Genomic DNA, 22312 nt, shown 5'->3' on the forward strand with positions numbered 1-22312 from the left:
ATGAAGATGTCGTGTTTGCTGTATATATGTGTAGACCGGTTGCGGCACCGTTTGTGTTTGTTTCTTATCAGAAGCGACCACACGCGCCGAATGACTTAATAAAGAACTGTTCACTGTTCTGCTGTTATGTTGTTAAAATAATGGGTGGTCCCACTTTTATCCTCTTTGGCGGATAACTTCATTGAAGAACGTACTGCAGCACCTCACCACCTCCATCACTACCACCTGTCCGTACCCTCTTTAAAAGTATCTTTTATGTGTGTGCGTGTGTGTATCAGTTCGGTTATCTCTACATCCGTCCGGCCACCCACCTGTTCCAACTGTTTGTATATTTGTTTTAGCAAGTCTGTCAGCATCACACACACACACACACACACACACTACACACAGACACACACACAAAATGTATATGTATATATTTATGCTTTTTTATTCGTATGAGGAAGAATTTCTTATCTCATTTTAATTCTTTAAAGCCAAAACAAAAATTGTACATTTCAAAAATTACTTTTTTTATAAAAAAAAGTAAAATATTTTTCTGCCGATTGAAATTTTTATTATTTTTATAAAACTACTTTTTAAATTTATTGCGGCGACTTGTTTTTTTCTTTTAAATTTAATCCAGTAAATACCGTTATGTCTATAAAGTTAAGACGTTGAAATAAGATAAATTAATGGATAAAATTAATTAGGCCTAGTTAATTAATTAATGTCTTGTTTATAAATATTCATATGAAATGTATTTATTTTTCTTAGTTTCTGATTAAACACAGGGAGGTCTCTTGCATCACGGCTGTCTTATTATTTCATGTTTGGTTGAATTATTTCGTCAATATACTTTTTGTTAAAAAAAGTATGTATGAATAAAGCAACTTTCCGAATTGCTTATTTATTTTATTTTTTAAGAAATTATTAGTTTTATTCCAAAACTGGTCTAAATAATATTAAAAGAAAAATACCAGAAACGCCGCTCCATCTTCGTCAAAAATTTTTTTTTTTACCATTTTATGGCTTGAATGTCATTTTAGGAAACGATAACAACAAAGTTAATGGCTTTTTTTAGATTAATTTTTGATACTTCAACATTCTTTCTGGTTGATTTTATGAGTGGTGCGTAGTCTGCAGATACTTAGCGCAGCTTTGTTGATTTGGTATCCGTAGGTAACACATTCCTTACTCTCTAATTAACGTTCCCGTGACTTACGAGTATTACATCTCTGGATCACCGGGCCACGATGTGTTAGTTAGAACACAACAGTAGGGGATTTTAGCCGACAGGCAGTACCGAGGATCTGGCCTCGTACTGTCTTCACCCTCACGGGAAGGCAAGAACACTAATCCTCAACGCCATTATACACATCGGGCTCTTTCTTAATATAAAAAGTACCTTGTAATCTATGCCATCATGAAGGTGTAAGTTAGAGCTTATGATGAAGTACGTTCGGAACTTTAATTTGGCTTACAGCCAATAGTAAGAAAGTCTTTGTTTAATTATCTGGCCTATTGGGTTTGAATTTTGTAATATTAGTGTAATAACGGGTAGTGTATGAAGATATTAACTTTGGACCGGTTCACATCGTTCCATTTACTTTATCTCCTCAAATTTAATTGCCAGAAATCGATCTAGTCAGGCTTATCCGCTGGCAACCTTCGTGTCTTCATATCACCGTGGTGTAACTGTTCTAATCCAACTGTTTTTGGGTTCCTCGTTGGTTTCCATTTCCTTCCATATCGTCTATAATTTGGTTTATTTTCTATCCACCTTCGTTACACTTCTTTTAGCACCATTCTTAGAATTTTTCTAGCACCATTTTATTCAAATTTCCTCCTTTCATGATATGCCGATCGGCTTGACCGAAAACAATTCAGTCGTTACTCTCATTTACTTTTGTTCATTTTTACATTGTACGTCAACCTAATTTATTCCACTCGTCTTCACGTTTCCGGCCTTTCTTTGTCCCTTTTCTTTAGTGTCCAGGTTTCAAATTAATTTTTAATACTTTCCAAACATAAGAATTTACAAGAAGGTCTTCAGTTTTAATTCCATTATATCACTTTATAACTGTTTTCTCTCTCATTTTTATTGACCTACCAAACTAAAAATTTTGGTTCACTTCTATGAGTCCTTCCTCACCTATTTTGGTTTTCTCCTTTTCTCTTTCCGATCTCGTTCGTACCGTGAAATTAGTGTAATCAATCTAAGTACCCTTTTATCGTTTTACTTATCCTGTCCTTTTTTCTTTGTTGTAGATACTTGCGAACGTCATTCAACCACTACTGTCAGTGAGGAAGCGCACCATCTTGTTATTAAATAAAATCCTCTGGTTCATCTTGCAGTTGAGGAAAGAGCCGTGAACGCAACATATCCAGATAAGCAACTCTTGTGTTGCGCTTGTTTCAGCGAAAAAGAACGGCCCATAAACTTTCCGTTGGGATATTCCACGGAAAATGTTTAATTTAGCTCCTTTCTCATTATAAGAGTTCATTGGGATTTTCTGACCTTCAGATACGGACGTTATACGTGTTAACTCTTTAACTGAAATGAAATATTGACTGGTCACTAAAGATGATACGATTAAAAAAAATGTTGCGTCATCTTCATGACGCAATACTTCGGTTGCGAAGTCGGCACAGCTTAATCGATAGGTCTCCTCAAAGCTTGTAACAAGTGAAAACGATGAGGACGCAAACGTAAGCGTTTCCTTAAAACATTTCATAATGTTTGGAAAAGATTCCAAACGTAAAATTTAACAGTGTGGCACCGACATTTCTAGTTCGCGACGGCCATTTTCACAGATTGTTTTAGGACTTAGCAGAAATACTCTTTGAGACGTTCAAAATCTTTTTTCAAGACCCTCGGTCGTTCCTTTTACACATAGATTCGGTCGTTTAAAATCGATTATGTCGTCGATGAATGTTATTGTAGCTCATCAGGCCGAGAAACATCGCTGTGCTTTTATCACTATCACGGCCCAATTCGACGCGACTCAAAAAATTCATGAATGTTTACAGATGTGCTCAGTAATTTACTCCGATTTAAAAGATTATAGGTTTTAAAATGATAAAATATTAAATTAATTTATTAGAATTTTTATACTAAAATAAAATACTATTTAAATATTAATATTTTTTCTTTTACTAGAATTATTTCACATATATTTCATTATTATCATGATATGAATATATGTATGTGGCTTTTACTTTAATTATATCGCTTAATATTCTAGTATACTGCATTTAAAAATGTGATTGTCAGTTGTATAGCGGTCAGCATGCTTTTTTATGGATCAGCTGGTCTCGGTTCAATTCCTGGAAAGGGTCTTTACGTATCATTTCATCAATCATATTTTCTTGTTAAAATACGTATTTAGAATTTCTTATATAATAATACTAAAATAGTTAATGGAAAAAAAATATGCTAAGTACTTTGAACATACTACCTGAAAGAATTAGGTTTTTCGGTTCTAATCGTTGTAATCCATGTAGGCTGTATCGATTTAATATTTTACAATTAATTCTACGTTTATAATTTATACGTTAAAAAAAAAAAAACAAAGAATAGTCATTTATTACAAATAATAATTGAAATAAATTTTTGAAATTGTTATTAATATAATAATTACTATTATATTTTCTGTTAAGATCTCTATAATTTCTATATTGAGTACCGTTTACCTTTCTTAGCTTCATTCTTTTATTATATGTTGACTCGTTTCGGAACAACTCCATTGTTATAACTTACTGTACTGGTACTTTTAAAATTCTGTTAATCTTTATATAACGTTTTGCTAATGCCCTCCCTTTTATCTGACGTCAAGTCTTATCTGGCCTTCTCGTTTATTTGTTATTAATGGTTGTACTTATCTTTTAATTTTATTCATTTCCTGTTTTCAGTAAACTGAGGTTCTTGAAAAGGACATCCGCGTGATTGTTGATGTGTTCACATAAGCAGATCAACATAAAGAACAGAACAAATGTAAATGTAGTGCAACATACATTGGACAAACGGGAAGAAAATTAAAGTTAAGATACAACAAACACAGGAGACCTTTTAAAAATCAAAAACAAGATTCTAATTATGCAACGCATTTAATAAAAGGACATATTCCATTGAAAATGGAAAAACCAGTGAAATTAATTCACAATTGTAGGAAGAAGAATGAACATTTTAGAAAATTTGAAAATCTTTAAATTAAAAAGTAAAGATAAAACGATCATAAATGAACAAATTAACAATCAAGCGGATGTCCTTTTCAAGAACCTCAATTTACTAAAAACAGGAAATAAATAAATAAAATTAAAAGATAAGTAAAACCATTAAAAATAAACAAGAAGAAGGCCAGATAAGAGATGACATCAAATAAAGGTGGGGCATTGACTAAATGCTACATAAAGATTAACTAAGTTTAAAAGTACCAGCACAATAAGTCTTGACAATGGAGTTACTCCGAAACGCGTCAACATATAATAAAAGAATGAAATTAAGAAAGGTAAACAGAACTCATTCATCACAGAAAATAAATTGTTATTAAATTAGAATGAAAAAGAAATTTCATCGATGAGTTCATCTTCAGGGCTGAACGAAGTTTTATTACTCCAAACCCAGAATTCCCAAAATTATCAAGATTGTTACTTTATCTAGCATTTCTTAGTATCTGTGTACGATAGTTCTTTGAATTTCTGTCGGATAAGCTGTTTTTGTTGTAGCTTTTATTTAAGCTGATAAAAGAGTTGACCACTACTTAAAACCGTTGATTTATAATGTGCTGCTCACTTAAGGGTATTAAGGGTATATAAATGTTCCAATCTTCCGAAGATTGTGTATAGGACGGACGGAGCTGCTCGGAATAGATCTTGAGTTTTCCTTGGAGTTGGAAAATTTGTCTTGTACTGTGTTCAACTGCGCTTAAATTTAATCTTCCTCTCTTTTGTATTTTTGCTTCTTGCTACTCTATTACATCTCCTGTTGCAGTGTACTATCCCATTGCTACTTCAGACGCTCCATGTTGAACTACAGAGGATCTGTGTGTTTAGGCTTTCTAAATTTTGTAAAATAATAAGTTATGTTATACTGAATTTATATTTATTTGACTTACTTTGTTCACATTCACAGGTGGCATATTAACTAAGTTTACAGCAATAAAGCAAGGCAAGGAGAGATATTTTTATTATTTTCCATTACTGTATCACTGTTATTCTAAGTTTGATTGTAACTTTTAGAAAATGCTGCTTGAAATAAGCCTTGTTTATGTATACTGAACTGTTATTAGCTGCTGCTATAGCAATTAGTGTTATTGTGTTTTTCACCAGTTTGCTTTAAGTGATTTTAGTTGGTGTTTGGTTTTGAGTGCACACATTATACACTAGATATTCAGTTTATTGCATCTGTTTTGAAACATTAGTGTCAAATGAAAATAATTAATGTCAAGTAGAAAGAAGTAGAATAATTTCATATTTATGCTGTTTGTTCAGTCTTTCTTGTGGTTATTCTGGAGAAACTGAGAAAAACTAAAAATAGAGCCAAATGTAACCTGCATTTTTGTAGTTTTGGTCTAGAAATTACCCATTCATTAGGTTTGTTACTGAAACTACTTTATTTATTACTTTTCCTAATAAACTAGGCATGTGGTTTCAGTTTTTTTTTAAGTATGTCTTATGTTATTTGAGAAATAATTTGTCTTGTACATCTAACATTATTACTGGTTATGGCAAATACCAACAAGATACCCAGCACATAAATTAGTTATGGCAAATAACATGTAAACAGATGTAATAGATTATCCATTGTGAACCATTACGTTACTGTACCTTATTTTTTAGGTCCAAGTTGAGCGGATATATAAATGATCCTAGGTAATATTTCACAACCATGATAATATCACGGTTTACATCATATTATGATGTTTTATTTCCATTATAGGTGTCACTAACTTTTGTTTTGCACCTGCTTAATAAATTAATGTATTTATAATAAAATGTGTTTTTAGCATTAATTAGCCAAATTAATTTTGTAAAATCATATTTTATACTATGGGTAAACACATGATAAAACAATCATTAATTAACAACATAACCTGGCCCAGTGATCCATGGATTCAATGAGCTATAGTTACACTCATTGTATAAATAAAGATTATATCTGCTTTCAAACCTGAAAATAAGAAAGCTGCATTAGATATCTGGTGACTTTTGTGTTTCATATCAACCAATAAAATTAAAAACATTTAAAAATTGAAAAAAAAATTAAATTATAATTTGTTGCTTTACATGTATTAAACACAGGGAAAAAATAATATTATATAAACAAGTTATAGGTAATATTAATGGTTGTAGAAGAATGTATCACTGTAAAGTAAGATTTAGGTATACTGCACATTGCATATGTTATGAGATTATTTAATTTATATAGAATTATCACTGCAATACTTTTTTCTGTTGTAATTATGTTGCTTATTTATTGTAGTCTTTGATTGCAAGGTTACACATCAATCTGATTAATTGTTGCAATTAAGATTATAATTTTGCTTTCTAGTATAAAATAATGTTGTTTTATTGTAATTAGTATCATATTTCCTTATGTAGTAGTAATGAACAATAAAAATAAAGAAGAGATTTGTTGTATAACGCAGCAGTAATGAACATTAATGTTGTTTTTATTTATTTATTCATTCATTTATAATAACAATTTATGATATAATAAATGCTAGGAAATTCTTAAAGATAACTGTAAATATAATATTAATATATTTTTAATTATTTTTCTTTTCCTTAACCAGTTTTTATTTTTTTAATACTTTTTCCTCTTTAGCCACTTATTTCTGTATAAGTTATTTTTTTCCTATCAATATGTCTTTTAATTTTTATATCTGTTTCTGAGAGAAGACATTTTTATGCATGACCATGTGGTAGTGTCTTATGATACCAAGTTAGACCTTAAAGATGGAAATTAGAAAAAAAGAAAAAACTTAAGTTCCTTTAGTTGATCTAATGTCTCTTAAGGTACTCTAATAAGAATCTGTTTGTATAAGTGTATGTTTGTTACCTATGCTTGTGAAGTAACACCTCATGGAGAATTGTTTTGATAATTTTTGTAACAAGTAAGGTCAACATTGTTACAGTATGAAGTCCTTTTACTAAATTTGTAAAATAACAACCAATAATTTCAAACATTTTGAACAAAAAAAAGTCTCTGCCTTCAAATGGAAGGTTCCTGTTCAAATCATGGACAAGCTTGAAATTTTTCATGTGCTACAAAATTCATCTCATCCAATAAAAAATTATGTAACAGATTGTTACAAATAAGAGAAATAAATAAATTTTTAAAATATTTTCTCCCTAATTTTGTGAAAATTGTCAGCAAGTGCTAAAAATATGTTTACTATAAGTTTATTAAAACGTTATCAAAAATTGGAACTTTTTTTTATGACATTCAGCGATAAACGTTTGTGAAAGGGTAATCATGCTATCAATCTTAAGCAGTATTTAACTTAGAATGGTTAAACCATTCTAAGTGGAATCAATCTCAACTATTTCAAATGAACTTCACATTTTATACTTTCTGCAATCTGTTCGCTGCTTATTACATTTAACATGCATTATTTTGTACATACATTCCAGACGTCTTCCCCTTCAAACATCAAGGATAAAGGAAGGAGATGGGTATTGAGAAAGAGACAGTCTATTGAGAGGCCTACAAAACAAGATTAACAACTCACCTGAAGGAATGCTTCAAACTCAATTCCAATAGTTAACATTCAACCTGCCCTCATTTATTCATGAAATAAGGGTAACTTTATCAAAGATGAAGCAATATATTACTGCTTGATGAATTTATCCTGTCTGACTCAAATTGTGTTGCAAAATATTGCTTTTTAATTCATATATTAAAGAACCAAAGGATATTAAGGAGGAGCAAATAAAATTATTTGTAATTATTTATAATTATAAAATTATTAGTTCACCTAGATCTTTATTTAACCTTTATAAATCTAAATGACTGTATGTGATCCACCACTGTCCATCTTTCTGGTACTTTTTGTTGATGCAAGTTCTTCAAATTCTATTTTTAATTTTCTGGAGTCTGTTGGTCTTTGATTGTCGAATAGTCATCCACCCACTTGTGTTTATGGATGAATATTTTTTACTGTAGGGTACCAGGTTAATTTTTGTGCTTTAGCTAATTTTTTTGTACTTATTTGGATTGAGATTTTTTTGTTTAGGTTGTTTGTTATCATTTCTACGAGGTTTTTAAATAGGTTACTATTTTGACTTTATTACTGTTTGTTTACTTCTTTTAACTGTGTTGGATTTTAAGGCATAATTTCTGTCATTTCAATTGGTATTTTGAGGCCAATTTTATTTGCAATGTTTTGAAGTTCTAATACGAGGTGTGTGAGAAAAGTAATAAGATTGGTAACACTGCGAGCGATCTGGCAACGTTGTGTCTATTGGTCTGTGCTAGACCGGTTTGTTCATCTCTTCCACATGCTCAGTATGAGTTTCAACTCCGTTCAACCAACACATTATTTTTGACAGCGCCATCAGTGAAGTTGTGTGTTACGAAAATGGAGCATCAGAATTTAGAGTAACGTTGTGCAATCAAGTTTTGTGTTAAACTTGGGGAATCCACGAGTGTGACCTTTGAAAAGTGTAAACAAGCGTATGGGGAATATTGCTTATCAAGAGCACAAGTTTTCCGCTGGTACAAATCAGTTTTGGAAGGCCGCGACAACACGTTGAAGATCAACCTCGCTCAGGGAGACCTTCAACTTCAAAATCTGACAAAAACGTTGAGCATGAGAGGGTTCTTGTGAGATCAGACCATCGTTTAACAATAAGGATGATGAGTGAACAGTTAAATTTAAACACTTTCACCGTACAAAAAATTTTGACAGACGATTTGGACATGCGAAATTGGTGCCGAAAACCTCACAACGGAACAGAAAGACAATCGAAGAAACGTGTATGTTGATCTTCTTGAGAGGATTGACAAAGACCAAGAATTCTTCAATCATGTGATTACAGGTCATGAATCCTAGATATTTGAGTACGATCCTGAAACAAAGCGGCAAAGCAAAGAGTGGGCACACTCCGTCATTTCTTCGACTGAAAAATGTCGAATGAGGAAATCAAAGATCAAAACCATGCCGATTTTCTTTTTTGACAGTAGGGGTATCGTGCATAAAGAATTTGTTCCTCCAGGACTAACTGTCAACCAAGTGTTTTACAAAGGTGTCCTTGAAAGGCTCAGGAAAAGAGTGATTCACATGAGACCAGACATTGCAGACAAGTGGATGCTTCATCATGACAATCCCCCGTGTCACATGGTCATTTCCATCACAGAATTTTTGACCTCAAAACGCATTCCTATGGTTCCTCAACCCCCCTATTCACCTGATTTGAGTCCTTGTGACTTTTCCTTTTCCCGAAATTGAAACATGTCTTAAAAGGACGTCATTTTGGAACTCTGAAGAACATTCAAAAGACTGTGACCGACCAGTTAAAAGCCCTACCAGTTGAAGCCTTCCAGCGTTGCTACCAGGAGTGGGAACAACGTCTCCGCCGGTGTATAGCTGCCCAAGACAACTACTCTGAAGGGGATAATATTGTTTGAAAAAATAAAAACTTTGGTAAGTAAAAAGTCAGTCTCATTACTTTTGTCACACATCTCGTATCCGTGTTTTAGCTTCATCGATGTTGTTTGCTAGCAGTGCCAAGTCATCTAGGCGAAACCAAGGCTGTTTGTTTTGATCTTATGGCCTATTTTTATTTTTGGGGGTATTTTTTGAGCCATTCCCTCATTACCATTTCCAAAACATAGTTGAATAGTAGCAGTGAGAGCCTATCGCCTTGTGGCAGTTCTTTTATTCTCAGATGGTTCCAAGAGTTCCTCTTTGAATTCACTTTTGACTTAATGATTGTGAAGGTCATTTTATCATGTTTATTTTAATTTGGGATGTAATCTGAGGTGTCTAAGAATTTTTTGTAGAGATTCTATGTGGATGCAATCATGTGCTTTCTTGAAGTCTACAAACATTATCACCATGTCTGTGCTTTGTTTTCTGTTGTAATTTATTATTAGATTGAGACTCATGATCCTTTTTCTTTAGCCTCTGGAACCACCGTAAGGTATTAACTTCAGTGAATGAATGAGGGTGGTAGTTCTTATTTGATCCAAATGTTTATAAGCTGTTGATGAAGGGCGATTTTTGCTGGTCTTCCTGCATGATTCCAGATCTCTACAAAGGTCTGATCTTCTCCCATCACTTTGTAATTCTTTATCCTCTAAAAACCTGGAAACACCCAAGTAGAAGAATTCAACAAAATGCAGTCAAGAGACTATCACAAAACATTCAAAAAACAACTCCAAAAAATACAAACCCCCATCTCATCCATAAGCACATCAAAGGGCTTCACAGGTCCCTTCCTCTACATCCAGACGATGATAATGCGAAAGTGTTTTTCTGTCTTTTTTCTTTCAGTAATACATGGTTTACCATGTATAGTTGGTATTGCTTGGTAGATTTCTTTTATTGTGGGAGGGTTGATGTTTTCTGGTGGTGTTGTTACTGGGCTGCTGGTGTCAAAGTTTTAGGGGTTCTGTTGGTTCTTCGCAATTTAGGATTTTTTTTAAATATTTAGCTTGGATTTCTTTGTTATCTTTATTGTTATGAGCCAGATTATGGTTTTCATCCTTCATTAGTAGGGTTGACTGCATTTTGTTGTTGAATTCTTCTTCTATTGATTTCAATGTATATTTAAGATATTGTCTTTTTATTTAACTTAGGGTTCAAGTGGTCTCTTTTCTTTATTTTACTAGATTTTGGAAGGATGTTTCTGATTTTTGGGATTGGTGTAATAGTCATCCTTGATGTCTCTTCTCCACTGTTTTGTCAGATTCACTGTTCCATCATTGATGCTTTTTACGGAATTTTATTGGTGCCCATTCTTCTGTGATTTGTTTAAGGTTGTTGACTAGGTCTTTGAATTTATCCACCATTTTTTTTTTTTGAGTTGCTTTTTGGCAAGTTTCATTCTTGATTAGTTGGGTAGGGTCTTTTTTTCTTTTATTTTTTAGGGCTTGGTTTTGTCGCTTCCTTTGGGAAATGAGTTTAATTTTAATTTTGACTACATAGTGATCTTAGCCTGTGTTTACTCCTTGGAGGACTTTTATGTTGCAGATCTCTTTGTGTTGGGCTGTCCATGAAGAAATGATCTAGTTACTATTCTCCTTTAGTATAGTTAGGGTATTTCCAGGTTTTGAGTTTTTGAGGTATCCTTTTAAAATATGCGGATTTCAAAATTAGGCTGTGATTTTTCCAGAGATCAATGAATCTTCTCTGTTCATTTTCATTTGTTCTCTTTTGGACAGACCAGTTTCTGATGATGTCGCGGTATCTTCTTTCTCTGCCTAGTTGAATGTTGAAGTCTCCGATTGGTTATTTAACATGATTTTTAGGGATGTTATTTATAATCTGGTCGAGTAGGTCCCAGAACTTTTCTGTTTCTTTATGGTCTTTTGGAGATTTGTTTATATTTTTAATAGGGGCACAGGAATTTATTATGGTGAAGATTTTATTAGATGCTTTTAGGGTGAGTGTTGAGATTCTTGGGAATTGTGACTTGAGTTCTTGTATGGAGTTTATTATTTTGAGGCTGATCGAAAAGCCTGCCCCAAGCTGTAGGATACTTTTCATCACTCTCTTCCCAGGTATACCTTTATAGAGCCTATATCCTTGAGATTCCATGGCGTCCTGATCAATGTTTCTTATTTCCTGCAGACCCATGGTGAGAATTTTGTGCTGGTCCATTTGGTCGGTAATTATTTTTAGTTTACCAGTCTGCATGAGTGAGTTTAGATTGTGTGTAGAAATGTAGTGATTTGCTTCAGTATGATTTTGGATTTCGTATTGTTCTTGATCATGTGTGCGGTGTTAGAGCATTCCAATGCTTCCAGTTGCATGTTATCTTTTAAGTGACAGCCCACTATATCTGAGTGCTGCCTTCTCTGAACTCTGGTGTTACTTAGTTCAGCCAGTGGAGTATTCCTTAAAAAACCTTTTATAGTTGACTGTCAAAGGATCACTTGTGTTGGGACTAGGTCCTGATTAACAACTCTAGATGTGATCTAGTGAGGTGTGATTTGATGATAAATGAAGCTGTGAAGTTTGTTTAGATTCAGTTCACTGAAAATATTTCTCCTATTTGTTCCAGATATATCCTGGTGGACCTCGTGGAAGCTCGATCTCTGATTTTTATTAAAGTTGTTATTCTGGAAAAAAGTTAAAATATTTGGTCCTAAACATTATGCACAATATTGTATATTATTATATATAATATAATTTTTATATTATATATTATTGTTCGTTATTTGTGAAGTTTTTTTTTTTTTACTTTCTGCCGACCTCATTAATAAGCATACGGACTGTGTGAGGTCTTGTATGTTTTATTTGATCAAGTAATTCAACCATTTCAGTTAAAGCTTCTTCCATCCCTTACTCTCTTTATGTGGGTCAATATTATCAGAACTTAGCAGATGTGGTCTCACATTTGAAGATCTCCTCTTTAAAAGTAGGTAATAAAGTTTGTTTTTAGTGTTGAAATATAGGATAAAATATGTAATCGAATTTTAAAATTGAAATATTAACACATAGCAGCATAAGTTAAAGTGCTCCAAAAGAATTATTGATACTGTTTACTAAAGTAGAGGTTTGGATAATTAATTTATAATTCAGATGACTACTTCTGTTTAGCTGCACTGTTCCAGGATTGAGTAAATTTATTTTCTAGTAACTTTTTAGTCATAATTTTAGCCCAGAATTATTAGTCAATAATGTACTAATGCAATTCTATGTAAAAATGTCATGATATCATGTGGTTACAGTTAGGCTGGGCATTTGTTTTCATTTAGGAATTTTGAAGCAATCCTTGTGTTGGTATTAATGAATTTTGTTGTGATTCTTTTGCAGATGATTTTCCTTACTGTTCATCTCTCATATTTTAATCCCTTCTTTAATTTGGGCCCTATGGGACTCATTTGACCCTCACTAAGTTTATGCTTTGTTTTTTTTTTGAGACGAAAAATGCTTTTGTGTTATCATCATCCAGATGAAGATGTAAAGACCTGTGGAACCAGTACATCTTTGATGTGCTTATGGATGAGATTATAAATGAGTTAATAAAAGAGGAGAGTCAAAATCAACTATTCATGAAAGAAGAATGATGAAGATTGAAGAATGAAGAGCAAAACTCTTAGTATTGGTATAAGAAACTTTTAGAGGAAAGAATTCCTAAGAACTACCTGGAGTAAGTTGTTTGCCAGTCAGAGCCTGTTGAAAAGCCAGAGGGAGATTTGTGTAAGGATGAGCAATTGAGGAAAGGAGTATACAATACTAATGAGAAAAGAAATGTACCTACACAGAACAAGATGAAGTCCAATTTCATAAAATTGGACTTCATCCATTCATGTTTACTCTATAAAGTAAACATGGCAAACCAGCAGCAGATTGGGTTGTGGATGGTGATAATAATGGTTAGTGTAATTAATCAGATAGCTATGTTTTGGGAATAACCTATATAGCTTCCTTTAATAGCAAATAAATGGACAAATTTATCAGAAGCCATTTCGTAGTGTAATTAGAATATTGAGTTTCAGAGAATCACTTTATTTTGCTCAAGACTGTTTTGTTTGATAAGTAAATAAATAATCTTATTTTTACTTTCTTTCTTTCTTCTATGGACTAAACTTATAATGTCCTTATGTGTTAGTGTATAGATGAAATAATTATTGTTGGATAAATGTTTCTCTGAATCCTCTCACTGTTTCTTCTTTTCACAAGTCTTCCCATAATTATTTGATTGAGTTATTACTCTGTTTAGTGAACTCTTTCTATTTTAATCACATAATTTAACTTTCTTCATTCCATTTTTAACTTTCTAAGTAACAGTACATAAAATTTATTAATTTTAGAATTAAAATTAATGAGTTTATAAATGTAGAAAAATATATTAATAATGTCATTATGATTTACATCGTAAATGTATTAGATACTTACACAGAATGTTAAATTTATTAAAATTCATAAAAGAAAAAAAATCATTCATTTATATCAGTTAGTTGAATTACATTAAAAATAAATTTATTTTATTAATAAAATTTATTGTTACTTTCATTGCTTCATTTAATAAAACTAATTATTGTGTGCATTAAATGCATACATGCATCTAGATTTTTCACATGCACTTTAAATATATGTATATATGATAGAAGCCCCTAAACTTTCAGAAATGTATGAAATAATGTAGAGAAAAAATATGTATATATATATATATATATGTAATAAGTTGTCAAAAGCTATTACCTTAATTTAATGTTAGATCTGTACTTTTAGAGGTACCCTCCATCTTCAGTGTCTTTATCTACCTTTTATTAAATGCAATTAATATATTATAGAACAACAGAAATTAAAATACATGTTGAGAAAAGACATGTCTGATAAAATTATGTGTAATTTACTGAAATTTATCGTAGTGGCAAATTTTAAACAAGATTAATTTATAAACACTTAACTGTTTTTTAATGATTTTTCTTTCACAATGTGTACTCAGGTGGTTAATAATACTTTTAATTTATTAAAAATTATTGTGATATATAAAAGAATTATGATATTCTTCTTCAATCACAAATTAAAACCAAGTACTTTTTATCTAATTGATCTTTATGAATTAATTTGAAATTGAAATCTATGTAATTTATTAATTTTAAATGATATTAATTATACAGTTGTTTTTTATCCAACCATCATTTTCAAATCATATTTGTTTATTTATTATATTATAATTAATATTTTTTAATTTGAAATTTAAACTTTGGCAATGACCCATCTTCATTGATTACTGCTACTGTTCTCACCATGGCATTCACCATTCTGTTGTTATCGCTGATGGTTCTTTTTTAATTAGACAAACATATTTTTCAGTTTATGTTGAGAAGTGTGTGTTGCATCTGTTCATTTAATGAATATATAAATAATTATTTTACTTTGTTAAAATGGTATGCAATTCCATGGATAAAAAAACAAACTGTCCCATCATTTACTTGGATGGATTGAGGTAAGCTGTAATAAAACCTTGATGAGAACAGCATCACAGAATGCACAATTAATTATAGAATAAAAGGTAGATGTAATTAAGCCTGTATTATGAATAAATAAGACCCTTTCTTAATTATTTAAAATATAATTTAAATATAAAATATATAAATATAATCAAATTAATTGTTTAAAATAACACTTGAAAAAATATAAAGTAAACACATGAAAATATTAAATACATAAAATATCTACAAAATTATTCACAATTCAGGTCTTATTCAGAATTATTTTACCACATATGTAAGTACATGTTGGATGGGTTGCAGAAAATTGGTTTTCATTTTTACTTTTAATTAGTATTTTTTTTTAATTCTTTGACAGAATAATACATTTTTTGAAAAAGAAAATCTTTTAATTATGTTTTAAATAAATTTGTGGATAATGGATCGAGTCAATAGAGTTCTGTCGTTTTTTTCTTAATAAAAAAAAAAATAAATAAATTAGAAAATAAGTAAGGCATTAAGAGCTTTTATCATCATACAGGTAGAAAAATTCAAGTTAGACACTAACACAGAAGTTTAGCATTATTTTAACCTTCTTTTACAATATATAACGATAAATTTATTTAGGAATCATCTTTAAAGTAATTTTTACTTAGTTGTGTTTATGTTTTAACATTTTCATTCATCTCTCTCTCTCTTTTTTTTTTGTTTAGCCTCTGGAACCACCATAAGGTATTACTTCAGAGATAAATGAGGAATTTCATTCATCTATGAGATTTTAAATGTTTTCTGTGGCACATTATTTATATTTTTCTTCATCGTACTAACAATATAATGGTACTAACAATAATTATTTATATAGCATTATCAGTATTTAAAGATCACAAATGCATTATTGACTCTTTTTTACACTCTTTGATCATATTTTCTTAGTCTGAATACCATTAATTTTATTTGCTTTTGTTTTGGGATAATAAGAAGCGAATTATTTGAAAAAAATTTGATAAATGAACCCAGAATCTTCCAAATGAAAGGCAGAGTTGTTACCACTCCACCAAGAAGTTTAGCCAATTTGATATTTTTGAGCTGTTTTTTAAATGTTCTTTATTTATGTTTCAACATATGTGTAGTTCTTGTGATTCAAACAACTTCTTATTATTGTTTCATTATATCCTATCACAAGAGTGATTATAATATGAATTTGAGTGCTCGTAATGCAGCTGTTTTCATTTCTAAAAAAATATAACCTATATAAGTTCAAAAGAGTTGAAACTTTTTTAAATATCAGTTATTAAAATATAGTCATAATTGTTCATTTGATTTAAAACCTATTTATATTTTAGAAATATTAATTGTATTAATATAAATAAAAACAATTTTAATTACAGGTATATAAATTTTATTATATAAATGTGAGTTTCAAGTGATTAATTATTAAAATACATTTTTAAATTAATAAGATACGGTTAAAATAATAAAGGCTAATATACAGTAAGATTAATACATGGTACAGTATAAGATTGACTAAAACACTAAAATACATATTAACTACCTATTATGAACTATATTATATGTATGTAATAGATAAATCGGCACATATATGATTTTATCATCTTTTATTATAGCTGTTGAAGTTTGCTGATTCTTTTAAATAAATTAAGCCTTTATGTAGTTGTTTTTATAAATTATTTTTTATTTTAAATTGTAATTGTCATTCTTATATATATATACATATATTAAACTTGTGAGTATAGACTTAATGTAACTGAGAGTGTTGTAGTCTGCCATGTACGCATAGTAAGCTTGAACTATCCAGAAATGGATCAAGTGATATAAGTTTGCTTTGTTTAGATGTAGTTTGATTGTTTTTAATATTATCTAATTTGTCACTAAAATGCATGTGTTGTGATTGTTGAATAAAATAGGTAAGAGTGCGGTTTAGTTCCTGAGTAGATAAAGGGCCAGAAATTTGTTCTGATTGTCTTGATTTGGCATTATGAATAAATCTGAAACAAAAAATAAAGTGTGAATTAAAGTATGTAGTGGTAAAAATCGTTCTGTTTATTCAAATACAACAATAGGTGCAAATGATGTTACTATATGTTTGCATTTTTCTATTAGACATTCAGCACTTACATTAATTATGTAATATATTTTTTATTATTATTTTTAAGATAATATTAATATCTTTTAGTCATTCGGCAGAAGTTTGTGAAAACAAATGAAGACCATGCCACCAAAGTGACATGTCAATTAACTTACTTGGTGAACAACCTCTAGACAACACATCTGCTGGATTATCAGAGGATTTGACGTAATGCCAGTTAGCATTTGTGGTAATTTGTTTAATCTCAGAAATTCTATTGCAGACAAATACTTTCCAATTAGATGGTTGTCCATGAATCCAATGTAGTACTATTGTAGAATTTGTGTATAAATGTATTTCGTCAAACTGTATGTTTAAGGTATTAATTACCTCTAATAATAAATGACTAAGTAGTAAACCATCACAAAGTTCAAGTTTTGGAAGTGTAATTTGTTTTAAGGGTGCCAATTTTGATTTAGAGCAAAGTAAATTAGAAGAAATTGTATGATTAGTGTATGTAATTCTTATGTAAATACAACAGCCATAGCCCTTTATAGAGGCATTGGAGAATTCATGTATTTGAATAGAGTTAATTCTATTATCAATATTGGGTTTGACGGAACAATTTATTTTAATGGATTCAATCAAATGCAACTAGTTGTATAAATTGAGCCATTGTGTTAGTTACGTATTGGGTAATGTTTTGTCTGAATTAATTTTAAGTTGCCACAATGATTGCATAAAATGTTTATGTGAGAAAACAATAGGACCAATGAGTCCTAAAGGATCAAATACACCTACTATGATGGACAGAATATTTCTTTTAGTGTGGTTTTTAGAATCATTAGCATGAGTAGTTTGGAAAAGTAGCTTATCTCAGGAATTATTCCATAGAACTCCTAAAGTAGGTAAGTTCTGTTTTTGATTTAAAGGAATGGAAGTATTGTGTTCAGAAGTAAAAATGCTATTATTGGAAAACAATTTATGGAGTAGAAAACCATATTGTTGTAATAATTTAGAAATATCAATTTTTAACTGAATAACTTCATCAAAGTTGTCTGAACCCGTTGTGAGATCAGCAACATAAAAATCATTTCTAATGGACTTACATGCAAGTGGAAATTCATTTTCATATTCATTTGCAATTTTAATTAAACACTGTGTGGCCAAATATGGTCCACAAGCGATCCCATACATTGCCATATATAATGCGTAGTGTTTTATCTTCTTATTTAGAGAATCATATCAAAGTATATTTTGTAAATTGGAATCACTAGACTTAACTAATACTTCATGATACATTTTAGCTACATTAGAAGTAATGACATAATTATGGATTCTGAATGTAAGCCGGTAGTGGTTTTTGCAGAACCATCAAATACAACTTGAATTTTAGTAGTCAAACTTGATGGTTTAAATATTGGATGGTGAGGTAAATAACAAATATTTGATTTGTTAATTAACAAATCATTGGAATAAAGTAATAACATGAGATCTAAATATAAATATTCTTCTATGAAAGTGGTGTAGTCCTTTTTAAGCTTAGAATTGTTAATTAATTTTCTTTCTAAAGATAGAAATCTTTTTTTAGCGTTAATAAAGGAATCGCACAAATGAATATTATCAGATTTGCATGGTAACATTATTACAAATTTGCTCTGGTGGTTTTGAGTAGTATTCAATTAAAAATGTTCTTCACATTTGGAACTCTTATTGACTGATGTATCAGTGGTAATCTCTTCTGTTTTCTAGAATTGTCCAAGTATGTTTGATAAATTTTTATGATTGTTACAAGTAAGAAAGGATGCTATAATGTTATTGCCCTTGTTATTAATAGAAATACAACCGCTAATATATATCTTAATTTAGTCTCTTGAATAATAGGATATCTAAAGTTTCGAATGTATTTCCCTGGCAGGATAAGACTCAAGTAATATTGAGTTCCTGTCAGGATGTTAATGTTATTTGGTATATTGAAACTGGGATCAGTCAGAAATATATTATGAGGTAATTTGAGATGAGAAATGTCAAATGCGGATGAAGGATGGCTTTTAGTAATATCTGGTAAAACAGCGCATTGAACCTTGAAAGTAAAGTTTCTGTATCTAGAACGACATGTAATTTCGACACTGTTCTGATTGTGGTATATTCCTAAATAGGAAGATCATTTTTCCTAAGTTTGAGTCCTAGTTTGAGAGCAAAACTAAATGTGCAAAAATTTTCCAGAATCTAATAGTAATCTACATGAATATGTACTACCATATATAACAGTGGTATCACATACAGCTGTTGACAAAATCTTATTTTCATTTGAATGATTTTTAAATGAACAATATGTATTAATTTTGGATTTATTATTTACTAACTTAGAATCATTAAATTTGTCCATGTGAATAAGTGTATTATGTTTCTTTGTGCAAATTTTACAAAGATCTTAGAATAGCATTGATTAATAGAATGACCTTTACTCAAACAATTAAAACAACAATTATTATTTTTCAAAAACGTTTTACGATCATTGATGGATAAGTTTAAAAATTCCTTACAGTGATATAAGTAATGATTTGAATTAGAAAATGAACACTGATTAAAATTAGATTTTTCATGATAACTAACATTTTGTTCTTTAAATTGTTTATTAGGGTTTAAATTAAAACATTTGGTTAAGGATCTGGTTGTATTTTTATGATCTTGTTCCTTGGTTTCATTTTCTGTATTCACTTGTGTGTTTGACGTGGATGGATTGATATTTTCTAAAAGTTTTTGCCTGGAATTAAGAAATTCAATGAAGTCTGTGAAGGTGAGAAACCTTTCATTTGACAACCTTTTTCTCCACAATCTTGAGGTGTTATAATCCAAGTTAGATGTCAGAAATTGGACTACTATAAATTCATATGTGTTAACAGGAAGTTGTATTGCTTTATGTGAGTTTACATTTGAGGAAATTTCATTAATAAATTTGGACAAAGTATCTACAGAATCTCTTTTTAAAGAATCTGATCTTAAAATGCGTTTAGCATTGTGTAAAACAAATATATATTTATTGTCAAACTGTACTTTTAATAATGCTAGAGCAACAAAATAATTTTCATTTGTTACTGGAAGATCTTTAAGGATAGCTAAAGCTTCATTTTTCAAAGAAGAATGTAGATAGTGTAATTTCTGAATGTTAGATAAATCATCTCTATTATGTATTACATTAATAAATATATTAAAATAATGCTGCCATTCTAACAGATTACCTTTAAATATGGGTATAGTTATAGGTTGTAATTGAGTTTGTTTAAATATTGTATTTGGATTTCTTTATTAGGTGATTTTTGATTATTATTATTATCATTTATTAAATGTTGTAATTTGCGTTCTGTAATACACAAGTTTTGTTTGACTTGTTCATGATCTAAAAATAAATCATTATCATCAAATTCCATTTCAATTTTTGATTGAATGATGTTATATCTGTCTTGCAAATCAAGAATATCCCTTAACTTAATTTGTAAGGCATCTTGTGAGGGATCAAATTTATCATTAAAGTTGTGAATTCTTGTTATAGAGGCCTTTACTGATGCTCTTTGTCTTATTGATTGTTCCAATTCCATAATGGTATTACATAACTTAAATTAATAATATGAAATGTTAACAAAATAAAGTAAATGTGAAATTAATCGATGATATTACATAAATGATGAACCAATATAAATTAAATGTAATAAATTAAAATATATTACAATAGATAATGTTGTGATCCCTGGTAGTATGAAGTTTAATGTTATTGAAGATTCTTGAAAAATTATTTTGGTAACCTGTTGGTTACCAAAATAAAAGGTTACCATCAGGAAGGTTCTGTTGAAAGTTAAGTAATGATTTAAAAAGAAGAATAACAAAAAGCAAAGAAGAAATGCCTTGCAATTGGTTGTTCTGATGTAGAACATTTGGAAACAAACAGGCAGTATGAACTAATGTATAAAAAGAAAAAAACAGAAGCATGGAATTAGTGGATGAAGAGTATAGACTCTAGCGAAATTGCCAGTAGAAATGCAAAGTATGATACAAGGAGAAATATATACTTAAAATGTGAAAGGAATACAGAAAGGAACTATACAAATCTATAGAAAGTCAAAAATGATCTTCCCATAGAAGATCAGGATGAAATTGAAGAGGGTAAAGTAGAAGCAGCAGTCCTAAAATCATTTTTTTATAAGTTATACAAGCAATGAAATATATGATGAATGGAAAAGATGTAAGAATAGGCAAAATGCCAATGGAAGTTGTTTAAACATCTTAAGAAATATTACAAGAAATCTGAAACTGTTGTAATATATAACAGTTTGTATCGTATTACAATTGTTGTAATACAATTTACTACAGTGGGATGTGGCCAGAAAACACTCTTAAAACTACTAATATTTTTTCAAAAATTTTTTAATTTATATTTATAATTAAATGGTCTAGATGGAGATGAAGGAATCATTATATAAAAGAGAGGAGAAAACATTTTATAAGATTCACAGATAACATAATTTTAGAACGTGAAACATAAGATATTTAACACATGATTTTAAAACTGGAAGATGGTAGGGCAGAATATGAAATGAGAATGAATGTTGGGAGAAGTAAAGTAGTGTGAATAGTACTACACTATCCACACTACTTATTGTAGACAGTAAGCTAATGAATATCTGCACAAATGAAGGGAAAATTAACAAGTAAAACAGTAAAGGTTTTTAGGTATTTGGTACTTATGCATTATATTAATTACCCAACAAAACCAGGTGCTTTTGTTTGTAAGTCTTCAGAACTTAGTCTAGAAGGTTTCAAAAGTGTAAACAAAATAAAAACAAGAATAGTAATGGGTAGGAAAGTTTTAACAGAACGAAACAGTTTGTATGTGGTGTGGTAAAATTAGAATTGAAAAAGTATCTTTGGAAGTGTTACATTTGAAATGTATTTCTGCTTGGATGTGAAATGTGGGCACCAAAAAAGAAAGAGAAAGTAAAATTAGAGGCATTTGAAATGTAGACATGAAAGAGATAGAAAATTAAACTGACCAAGTGAAAAATAAAGATGTAATGAGGTATGTTAATGGATATAAAACTTTAATTAGAAATCTAGAAAGTAAGCTGGACATATAA

At 30.1% G+C, this 22312-nt stretch overlaps 1 protein-coding gene across 1 annotated transcript in view; it reads right to left on the reverse strand.

The window, feature by feature from the left end:
• LOC142322746 (uncharacterized) overlaps nt 1-20779 on the reverse strand; it is a 177232-nt gene extending 156453 nt beyond the window's left edge. Inside the window, exons 1-2 of the mRNA XM_075361820.1 lie at nt 20570-20779; nt 17357-17546 (exon numbers count right to left, since the gene is read on the reverse strand). Coding sequence (XP_075217935.1) covers nt 17357-17546; nt 20570-20779 — 400 coding nt within the window. The remainder of the gene's footprint in view (nt 1-17356; nt 17547-20569) is intronic.
• Between the last annotated feature and the right edge of the window lie 1533 nt (nt 20780-22312).

The sequence above is a fragment of the Lycorma delicatula genome, chromosome 4 (assembly GCF_047948215.1).
Source record: "Lycorma delicatula isolate Av1 chromosome 4, ASM4794821v1, whole genome shotgun sequence".
NCBI classification, from domain to species: domain Eukaryota; kingdom Metazoa; phylum Arthropoda; class Insecta; order Hemiptera; family Fulgoridae; genus Lycorma; species Lycorma delicatula.